At 42.9% G+C, this 11799-nt stretch overlaps 1 protein-coding gene across 2 annotated transcripts in view; it reads right to left on the bottom strand.

Annotated features, from left to right (window-relative positions):
* MOGAT1 (monoacylglycerol O-acyltransferase 1) overlaps window positions 1–10589 on the bottom strand; it is a 32702-nt gene extending 22113 nt beyond the window's left edge. For both annotated transcript variants that reach the window (XM_042853582.2, XM_005282537.5), the window contains exon 1: window positions 8751–10589. In XM_042853582.2, coding sequence (XP_042709516.1) covers window positions 8751–8844 — 94 coding nt within the window. In that variant the 5' untranslated portion in view covers window positions 8845–10589. The remainder of the gene's footprint in view (window positions 1–8750) is intronic.
* Between the last annotated feature and the right edge of the window lie 1210 nt (window positions 10590–11799).

Here is an 11799-nt window from a genome sequence, read left to right on the forward strand (position 1 = left end):
ACAAATGTATTGACTCCAAAAGATAGATTTTAAGTGATAGACAAAAAGTCAGAGTTAGTTACCCCACTGGATATTGTAGTTCTTAATATACAGGTTTATCCCTTAAACCTGGGCCAGCCTCCTCCGCTGGAGTCTTCAGTGAGTGTCCTTATTGCTTGCAGCATGGGGGGGGGGGGGGGGCAAGGAGAAAAGACCAAGCATGTGGCTACTGTGTTGTATTTTATACCCTTAGTCCATGTGCTTGGAGAACACAAGTCCAGGCACATCTGGTGGGCATTGCTGAGTCCCCACTCCCCAGGCAAGGTTGAGCAATTCCCCTGCTGTGGCCGTATGCAGGTGAGTCATTGAATTGTAGCTCCCTTGCTGGACAATGGCTGTTGATAGGTTGTTTGACACCCCACCCAGGTGTTGGTTACTTTCCTTGCTGTTGTCTCTGAGGGGCTAATATCTGGCTTATTCCCCAATGTACAGCATGTTTTAGTGACAACCATAAAACACAAGCTCATAACTTCATATGCACTAAAGATGTACATATTTAGATAGAACAGTGACTTTCAGCCAATCATAACCTTTCCCCTGATAGCTCACATGGCATGCTTTATATGCAATACCACAATTATATAGAGATGAGGAATATGGGGGTTACAAGACGCTCCCCAAGGTATAGTATGTCACACTTCCATTGACTTTAGTAGGTTCTGAATCAAGCCCACAGATAGCAACTTTCATCCAGGACAATTCTAAAGCACTTTCTAGAAAGAAAGGCAGCAACTTCTGAGGTGGGATGAAGGGGCTATTCGGCACCAGCAACATTATGCAGCAAGGAATTTAGATGCTTTAGGAAAGGATGTGAAGAACAACATGTCCTATTCAACATATTCATAAATGATCTGGAAAAAGGAGTAAACAGTAAGGTGGGAAAATTTGCAGATGATACAAAATTACTAAAGATAGTTAAGACCCAAGCAGACTGCGAAGAGCTACAAAAGGATCTCTCAAAACTGCGTGACTGGGCAACAAAATGGCAGATGAAATTTAATGTTGATAAATGCAAAGTAATGCACATTGGAAAGCATAATCCCAACTATACATATAAAATGATGGGGTCTAAATTAGCTGTTACCACTCAAGAAAGAGATCTTGGAGTCATTGTGGATAGTTCTCTGAAAACATCCACTCAATGTGCAGCGGCAGTCAAAAAAGTGACCAGAAAGCTGGGGATAATTAAGAAAAAGATAGATAATAGGACAGAAAATATCATGTTGCCTCTCTATAAATCCACGGTACGCCCACATCTTGAATACTGTGTGCAGATGTGGTCGCTCCATCTCAAAAAAGATATATTGGAATTGGAAAAGGTTCAGAAAAGGGCAACAAAAATGACTAGGGGTATGGAATGGCTTCCGTATAAGGAGAGATTAAGAAGACAGACTTTTCAGCTTGGAAAAGAGACGGCTAAGGGGAGATATGATTGAGGTCTATAAAATCATGACTGATGTAGAGAAAATAGATAAGGAAGTGTTGTTTACTATTTCTCATAACACAAGAATGAGGAGTCACCAAATTAAAATTAATAGGCAGCAGGTTTAAAACAAATAAAAGGAAGTATTTCTTCACACAACGCACAGTCAACCTGTGGAACTCCTTGCTGAAGGATGTTGTGAAGGCCAAGACCATAACGGGATTCAAAAAAAGAACTAGATAAATTCATGGAAGATATGTCCATCAATGGCTATTAGCCAGGATGGGCAGGAATGGTGTCCCTAGCCTCTGTTTGCCAAAAGCTGGGAATGATCGACAGGGGATGGATCACTTGATGATTACCTGTTCTGTTCATTGCCTATGCGGCACCTAACAGTGGCCACTGTCGGAAGACAGGATACTGGGCTAGATGGACCTTTGGTCTGACCCCAGTAGGGCCATTCTTATGTTCTTAACTTTGCCGTCTGAAATGGCAGGGGAATTTCTAGGTACTGTGATCAGAGTTTGAATCTGGCCAAGCAACATCGCTCCTTTTGCAAAAATGTCATGGGGTCTTTAATTACCACAAGTGAATGGGATTCCAGCTTTAGGTCTCATCCAAAGGGTGATAAGCAGAAATATTTCCCAGTGTGGTTCCGGAGAGGATTCTTGGCACAGTAATGACTCAGTGCAGTAACCTAAAGTTTAATAGACGTGGTAACCTTTCACCTCCTTGGCAAGGTACTCTATGTCAACTGTATGAAAGTTAGACAGAGCAGTTATGAATAATATCATGTAAGACTATTCAACACTATGCACAGGATCACACCCTACAGAGATCAGTAAACTTACTGCTTTGCGTTTTCTAAAGCAGGGTCCAATCCTGCAAGGTGCCGAGCACTTCTAGAGGTACTAAGCACCTCTTCTCTTATCAACAGCATTAAACAGTGGGCCATGCCCAATGGAAGTTGAGAGGGCCTGGTCAACACCTCTCTTGCTGCACCGTGTTGTTATAATGCCTCTTGTACTTACAGTGAGATAGAGTACACCAATACCATCAAATCACACCTGCTACTTTAAATGCATTAATGGTCTATAAAGCAAAGTTAATGAGTAAACTACAATGACTAAGAATTCTAACCAGTAAGTCTCTAAGCACAAAAAGGACATTTTTCTCCAATGGCATTAGTTAGAAGGAAGTCAGTGAACAAATGACAATGACCTTAGACAATATCATAAGCACATTCTTGGCGGAAGGCAGCTGGCTGTAGGACTTGCCATCTCGATATGTTTGAGTCCAAGTTTGCTGGCCTTCACAGAGTGGTGCAACTGTTTGTTTGACCTTGGACTTGGAAGGTTTTATTCATGTGGTGAATTATAATGCTTGTTAAAAGGGAGGACGTGTTACCTAGTGGAGACAGTACTCAACTGGGACTCAGGACACTTGAGTTCTATTTCTTGCTCTGCCAATGAGTTGCTAGGTAGCCTTGGACAAGTCACTTGAATCTCTCTGTGCCTCAGTTTCTCTATCTGTAAAACTTTATAAAGTGCTTTGGGATCTATGGATAAAAAAAAACCCGCACTATGTAAGAGCTAGGTATTATTATTAACACTATCAGTACTTCCCTCTATAAGCAATACTGACTGAGTGGTTGATGTTACAGCACACACACACTAACATCAACCAATTATATATAACATTATTGCCGACCTAACTCACCAGCTTGTAAAAGATCTTTAGTTCTTTCAATGTTCTTCTGTAACTTGATTCTTCCAAAATATGGATCAAAGAGGAAGGGAATTAACAGCTATTGCATCTTCAGAACAGCTCATAAAACCAAACCTGATATATGTTATTCACTGTGATTAAATTATCTTCATTTCAAGGGAGAAGGGAAATTAAATCTTTCTTCCTAGACATTGACTGTGTCCCGGCAGACTGATACAAATTGACTTGCTATCATTAATAGATCTGCAGTATTACATCACTCATCCCAGCAGATCTGTGATCCTCAAGTGCATGGGATAAGCATTGTATGTGTACTGGAGTGGACCTACAAGCAATATATTGGGGAGGGGGAGTTGTGTATGTCACCATCTAGTGGGTTTCCCATCAAGAGGATGTAGGATCGTAGCAATAGCTGAACACATTTCAACAAAGGTTTTGGCAAAGTGTCCAAGTCCAAAGACAGGGCTTTTGTCTCCTGGGCTATCAGGCCAGCATCTTTTGGAAACATTACAATGTCATTTAATTATAAGGTTAAAGAGGGGAAAAAAAAAAAAAATCACACACACACAATCTGACTCCAACACTTACTTGCCCACCCACGACCTGTGTGATTCTCGAAAGTTTGCGGATTCCACTTTTCAAGAGCTGCTTTTGAGACATGGGTGCTGTTTTAGTATGTGGTTTGTGGGAATAAAGTTAGGTTTCTTATCAAAATATTGTTTGTTTAATTTTTTTTTTAAATATCCAAAAGTTCACATAGTTAATATATTGCAAAACTGTGTGTAATGAGTTATCACAGGAACACTACCAATTAAAAAAAATAAGTCACATTTCTGTCTGAAGTTTTTTGACCTTCTGTTGTAATATTCATCAATGCTACTTTTAACAACAGAGACAGCCAAGAGAAAAAGGATTTTGCGTATTTTTTTCAGTTTTAATGTTGTGGATTTGACAGCACTCGGTGTATGGTTAGTTTCACTGTTTCAGTGCAGTCAGATTCCCATGTGATTTGCTTTAGGTCTTTCATGCAGGTACATGGGTTTAAAACCATATTTTAAAATAGTAAAATGTGATTATAAAACCACAAAAATTGGCTACAGCACTCATGGATCACCATAGTATCCAAAAGAAATTTTAAACACGATCACATTACAGTACTAGATTTCAAATTTACATTATCTTTTTTAAAACACAAACAACTTAAACAGAATGAAAAATTGAAAATAAAAATAAGCTATAAGGAACTTTACCAAACTTTTTTTTAAATTTACAGAAACCTTGGCTTTCATGATGATGCATACTGAGGTGAAACATATGATGTAGTTTTAGCAGGTTCAGAGGAAGAGATTTGGAAGGAGGTTCCTCTTATCTGATCTATGTATTTCTAGGCATCGCTCCCAATATTTTTAGGTTCATGTTTATCACTGATGCCATGTCCCTGACCTTTATGGATGATTAATAGAACAACTGCTATAATAAAAGTTTACAACAGAATTAGGCATGGGCAGCGGGTATCATAGGCAGGGGGAGGCTGTGCCTCCTCCCCAAATAGCCTAGTATGGCCCCACCCACGCTCTGCCCGCAGACCAGGCCCCCTCCTGAGGTTCCCAGCGCTCTGCCCTGGCTGGCCCGCCTCTCGCAGGGACTCAGGGTGGCTGGTGCTGGGGCCATACCGTCCACAGCACTGGGGTTGGAGGTGCTGCAGCCACGACACCCAGTGCACCGGGGCTGGGATTGCTGCCGCTTGGCACACTGGGGCTAGCTGACTGCCTGGCCACCCAGAGCACTAGGGCTGGGGATGCTGCTACCCGGCAAACCGGGGCTGGCCATGCCACCCGAAGCGGAGTCTCACCGCCCTGCGCTGAGGGCCGCTGTGAGCATGCTCTCGGCTCCTGAGGGGAAGGGGGGCAGAAGGGTAAAAGGGGAGGGGTGGGGCCTTGGGCACAAGGGGAGGGGCTGGGGACTAGCCTCCCCTAACGGCTGGGTCACCGGCCGCCCATGGAATTAGGTAAATTCATGAAGGATAGGCCCATCTGCGGCTATTAGCCAAGATCGTCATGGATGCAACCCCATGCTCTAGGTGTCCCTAAACCTCTGACAGCCAGAAGATGGGTCAGGATGACAGGGTATATAAAGATCACTCAATAAATTGCCCTGTTCTGCTCATTCCTTCTGAAGCATCTGGCATTGGCCACTGTCAGAAGACAGGATACTGGGCTAGATGGACCATTGTTCTGACCCAGTATGGCCATTCTTATGTTCTTAATGTCTTTTCTGCTTTAGGATAGATTCTGGCAGCTTAAGATACAGTAAAAGGGAGACAAAGAAACTTGGGTCCAGAATTCTGAAGAGGTTTCACTGGCTTAATTAAATGGGTTAAACCAATGGTTCTCAAACTTCAGCAACCCGAGGACCTGCGTTTTGATTTAAATTTTTTTTACAGACCCCTCCAAACCCTCTACTCAGACTGAGGCCCCACCCTTGCCCCTCTTCTTTCCCACCTCTTTCTGACCCTCCTCCAAGGACACCCCAACCTCTCTCCTCCCTCTCCCTCCCAACATCTCCAGCACACTGCTGAACAGCTGTTCCGTGGTGTGCAGGAGGCGCTGGGAGGGAGGGGGAGGAGTTGATCAACGGGGCTAGCGGCCTCAGGCATGACTTGCGGACCCCCTGAAGTACCTTCACAGATCCTCAGGGGTCCACAGACCCTAATTTGAGAAACTCTGGGTTAAACCATATGGTATTAGCTAGTGTTGGGCATGGACAAACTGCTTTACACAGGAGAGGTCCCATCACTGCAGGATATCTGGAATGACTAAACCTATCATGTTACCAATAGCATGTTATCCAGTTAAACCTACCAATAAAGGGAAATACACCACTTGTTCTAAGCACGGAGGATGATTCATTTAAAAAAGGTATTTTTGAGACAAATAGTTCAGGAGCTCTCGAATGATTAGCTCATGGCACATTTATATTTGTTCAGAAAAAAATTCTCTACTGGACATTTAGGACAGGAAAGAATGATGACAGTACTCAACTCTATGCCTCAGTGTTGGTCAACCCATTATGAACTGTCTCTTTACTTTCATACTATCCAGCCAACATTTTTAGATGGCTTAGACACATTTGATTAAGATTCAACTCAGATAAGACCAATATGATGCTCCTGGGTAAGGGGAAACATTTTGCCTTTTCACAGGCATGTGTGCATTTGTTATATCCAATTTAGACTACTGAAATAGATGTCTAACTGGACTTCCCCTAAAATTGATCCATGGGGCGCAGCAGTTGCAGAACACAGCTGCCTGCTTGTTCGTAGGATTGCAGCAAGGAATTTGGTTGTACCTCTGCATAAAAATGTTATTAAGATGATGTTAAAAAAAAGTGAACAGAGTTTGAGCATAGACATTTCTGGTTATCAGGGAATAATGTACAGATTATCGAGGGTGCAAAGTTTGGTTTAAGATCAGGTGGCATAAAGGAATACATAATCTGCAATATCCCCGATTGGGGGTAAAAGGTTGATGGGTCAAAGTACAGGCATTGAGATATGAGGGTATGAAGTTCATAGAGTGGCTATGTTCAGGTGTGGAGTACAATGATTGGATATGATGAGGAGGATGGATTGACCCTCATTTGGTGAGATTTAATGTTCAGGGAGTTTATGGTTCCAGTTCATATGATCCAACAGAGAAGGTCACTTGGTCCCTTTCTCATAGTGGGAGAACGATGTCACTCTGGCTCACGCCTCTCTACACTTGTTTCCAGTCTTAGGCGCCAACTTCCCCTCTGCCTGGTGGGTGCTCAACCCACCTCCCAACCCCGCGTCTTCCCACCCCTGCATCACCCTCGCCCCACTCCCATTCCACTCCTTCCTCAAAGTCCCCACCCCTGCCCTGCCTCTTCTCTGCCTCCTCCCGTGAGCTGCGTCCCCACTCCTCCCCCTCTCTCCCGGAAAGTCCTAAGTGCTGCCAAACAGCTGTTACTTTGGGGGGTGGGAAGCACTGGGAGACGAAGGAGTGGGGACGCGGAGCGCTCAGGGCGGGGGAGAAGGAGGCGAGGAGCTTGGCTGCCGGTGGGTGCGGAGCACCTGCTAATTTTCCCCCCCCCCCATCAGTGCTCCAGTCCCAGAGCACCCACAGAGCTGGTGCCTATGTTTCCAGTATGCCAAAAGGACGTGATCTACTTTATCTGTCTTGGAGACTGACAGGTCCTCATTCCATGGCTTTGGGCGAAGAAAGGATTGTGGATTCCTCCTACAACTCCAGCAGATTTCCACTGCACATGACATTTATATTTGGGTTGTATGAAGGTTCAGGGATTTGGCCCAACACTATAAAAGATGCACAGACAATGGGCAATTATGCGACTATAGGTGTAAACTGTTCAGACCTCAAATACAATTATTTGTAAACTGGAGAGTACATTAAAAATGTAAGGGGCTAAAGGCAAATATGTAAAGGTTAAAAAACAAATTACACACACACCTGGAAAAAGGGTTACATGTACATTCTTTTCCCCAATCCCTTTGTTTGTAAGTAATTAGACCACACCTAATGGTTCCAGTTCATATCTATACTGATCCAGAAACAATTTTGGGAATTAAAAAAATAAAATATATTGGCAGGATTTGTAAGGAAGACGTTTTTGTAAAACTCAAACTATGTGAATACTGAAATCACCTGACCACCACCAATAATACATAGAATAGTGAGCCTTATCAATGGATGCATCAGTGTACTCCCTTGACTTCAACAAAGCTATGCCAATTTATACTATCTGAGTATCAAGGTTTACCCACATGAGTAAGATTTACTCCTATGATTAAACATTTAATGGCAGGACTCCTAACTGAAATATTAGGGGGGAAAAATCACCATATAGTCATAAGTTAGTCAGTGGAACTAATTTAGTAAGATAACTAAGCATCAACAACTAGGTTAATTTTAGGTAAAAATAAACAAGCATATGAAAAACTTAGAGTCCCATCTCCTGAAGCAGGAGGTTAATGACAGAGTAGTCCCTTATCACTGATGATTTGAGTTCGATTTGCATTGAGATTCACCACAGAAAACTGCCCTACAAAAATAATCAAAGCCACATTAATCATAAAAATCTTTACATCTGACATTCTGAATTCTTTTTTTGTTGTGGGGGTAGGTATTAGTCATCATAGATCTAGCTCGGAGTGGGGAATTTGTTTTAATGGGAAGATACGGTCATTGAGAAATTCATTTGCAGCTGTTTTTTAGAAAATACCCATGCATAACAAAAACACAAGTAACAGAAGAAAAACAGCAACAGCTTTTGAGACAACACAGAGCCAACAAAACTAGAAGTGATCCTTCTACTCTGAAATGCCCTGTCCATTTGACTGAGAGTAAAAATGTTTTCACCCCTCAGCTCACAGAGAGCCTCCTATAGTAAGAAAGCACCGTGGGAATTCGTCGCCACGTGGCGACTCATTCTGGAGGAATCCTGCCTGTTGCTGCTTTTTTACAAAAAATAGAGATTAATCATTTTTCCTCGAAGACGTAAGCAGGAAAAAGGCTGTTACCTAGTAAGAGGAAGGAGAAGAGCCACTGAATCACTGCAGCTGTCTGAATTCTCCTGGCCAGGGGAATGTTGATGGGAGCAAACTCGACCTTCATGCTGTGTCTGTCCTGTCCTGCAGAGGTAAAACCTTCGCTCCTCCCCGGAGAGGTGAATAGCAGCAGAACGAGGACAGCAAACAACCGACTCCCAGCACTGATCCCCCGCCAGCATTAAAACAGATCCTCAGTGCTCCGGCTGGCCATCGCTCCCCGCAAGTTGAAGTTCGGGGGGGGAAGGTTCAGCTCCGGCGCCGGGGCGGCCCGCTGCCTCAGGGGGAAGTGATCACCGAGGGCAGCCAAAGCCTCGGGGCTGGCATGTGACTCAGCCAAGCGGCACAAGAGTCAGATCAGAGCCCGTACGCACCCTGCCTTACGGGAACTCGCTGCCCGCTCCCGGCAGAGGCAGTCCCGGGCCAAGAGGGCTGCCCGCAGAGCAGGAACTACTGTGCTGGGACGGGCCAGACTGCAGTTCAGAGAGGTGGGGGAACACCTGACTGCTGTGCAACACGAGAGCAATTCAGGCCAAGAGGCGAGCCCGGCGGGGAGGGGCAGTGACTAGGGCAGATCGGAGAGGAGGGCAGCACATATACTAGACCTGGCTTGTCAGTACCAAGAGGAACCATCAGGTGATCCCTTCCACGTGAATCTCTACCCCGCACCATTCGCCTAACTGTGAAAAAGGTGCCTCACGTTAGGGGCCTGGGGCCAACAAATATGAGCAGAGTAAAAACAGCCAAAAACGGTGTAAGTCTTTCCCCATAGCGTTAAGCAGCTGCCTCCACATGTCTATGGTCACTAAACAGTATTGCTAATCCCAAAAGTTCAAAAATCACGAGTCAAACTCCAAAAAATCATGAGATTGGCCCAAATATGATGTTTTAAAATTACACTGTAATGTTGGTTTCAGAGTAGCAGCCGTGTTAGTCTGTATCCGCAAAAAGAACAGGAGTACTTGTGGCACTTTAGAGACTAACAAATTTATTAGAGCATAAGCTTTCGTGGACTACAGCCCACTTCATTTTGGTCTGTCTTTAAGTTTTTGAACTTCCTCTGCCCACCCTGGTGTGTGTGTGGATGCAGGCATGTCCAACCCAGGGTGTGTCCCCCCCTTACAATATTAACAACTCTTCCTAATTTACAGCTTGGCTATGTAATGCCAGCAAAGGAGGGGCCAGCTCTTGCCAAGGCTTTAGGCCCTAGCCAAGCACTGACAAATTCATTGCTGGAAATCAGTCTGTTTCACCTGTGTGTTAATATGGCTAAGGTGGGTATTAAACTCATAACGTGTTTAGTGTTTTAGGCTTTATGAAATGCTTGTAAATTGCTGCATGTGTTAATCTCACTTCTATCTTTATCACCTGCTATAAGGTAATCTTTAAGTTTTTGCTTTATAAGTGTAAAAAATGTTTGCTCTGGAACCGTGGAGATGTCAGGAAAGATTGTCTCCTGCTCATCAAGAAAGCTATCACAACTAAATGGGCCATTGTGAGACATCACAACACAAAGACTTTCTTAATTGCCTCTTAACACCCATGAAGCAGCTAAATGAAAAAGGGTTCCTCCCAGCAGCTTGAATTCTGGAAGAAAGAAATAAAAATATCTGGCAGGAATTTTTTTTTTCAGTTTTTCATCTCTTTTGCTGTTTGGTCTCTGACTGGGCCAGAGCTACAAAACAGAAGCAGAGATCCTTAGGGTCAACCTGGGTTAGCCCTAAAATACATTCAGAGCTGACAAGTTACTACAACATTGTCACCTTTTAAAACCATAGACTGTAACTCATTTGTGTATATAAATTTGCTTGCTTTAGCCTTGTGGTTACTGTCTCATTTCTTTTTCCTAGTTAATAAATCTTTAGTTAGTTTAATACAGGACTGGCTACAAGTATTGTCTTTGGTGAGAGATCTAAAGTACAAATTGAACTGGGTAAGTGACTGGTCTCTTAGGACTGGAAACAACCTGAATTTTTTTTTATTTTTGGTGTATAGCAACTATCAGTAAACCCAGCTTGCCTAGGTGACAAAATAGACTGTGCATTAACTCGCAGTGTGGACACTGTTACAGTGCAGTGAAAGACCTTTATGTGCTGCTGCTTGCTGTGCTTTTGGACTTTCAGCTGGTGTGCTGTAGATTCACACTATGACTTGCCACACAGTAACTCATTGTGTAGACATGTCCTTATAAAGTGATTTTGATCCCCACTGCAAGAGCTTTCACTGGCTGCCTGATGGTGCAGAACTTCAAGCTTGTTCCCCAAACCAAAACTCTAATTAATTTGTTATGCCACCAGCTCCCCAGCGGCCTGCTCCTCAGTGCAGCTATTAATTATGCATTCCCTCATCAACTTTGTAGTCTCAACCCTACATCTACCTGTCTACTGTTCTGAATAATGCTATAGCAATAAACTAACGTGCACTAAGGTCAGCTGGCTGGAACTACATGAGCAAGGTTGGAAGGATTAGGTTTTTAATTGGCAAATGTCCGTACAAATTGATTTGACCGTATATGAACAAGCCAACAAAAAACTATTTCTACTTACAATAATAGAAATTTACAGATGGGCAAAGTAAGAAAAATGCTGCTTGAGAACTTTGAGTTTAATTTAAAGGTATTTATTTTGTATATTTTGACAATGTGTTTTAATTGTTTTAAAGTTTAACTTTTTAAAATTAATGTCCACTGACAGTAAATAATTATTGTCTAACCCATCCTGTTGTCTGAACCCACCCCCATAATTTCCCACAACTGTGAAAATTTGAACAATAAAAATTTACAAAATGCTTAACTGTCAAAATTATAAAAATTTAAAATTTAGTTCTGCCAAGATTATGTATTAGGTGTAACAGGACTCACTAGAACCCTGTCAAATCTCCCCAACCCAAAACAGAAATAAAAAACCAAAAATCTGAGTCACATTTGCATTGGACTAACATTGCATAGCTCATTATTTAGCTCAGATTTTGTAAGAATTTTCTGTGGGAAAGCTCAATGAATGTCCAATTTGAGTAAGAAATT

This window comes from Chrysemys picta, chromosome 9 (assembly GCF_011386835.1).
Source record: "Chrysemys picta bellii isolate R12L10 chromosome 9, ASM1138683v2, whole genome shotgun sequence".
Lineage (NCBI taxonomy): Eukaryota > Metazoa > Chordata > Testudines > Emydidae > Chrysemys > Chrysemys picta.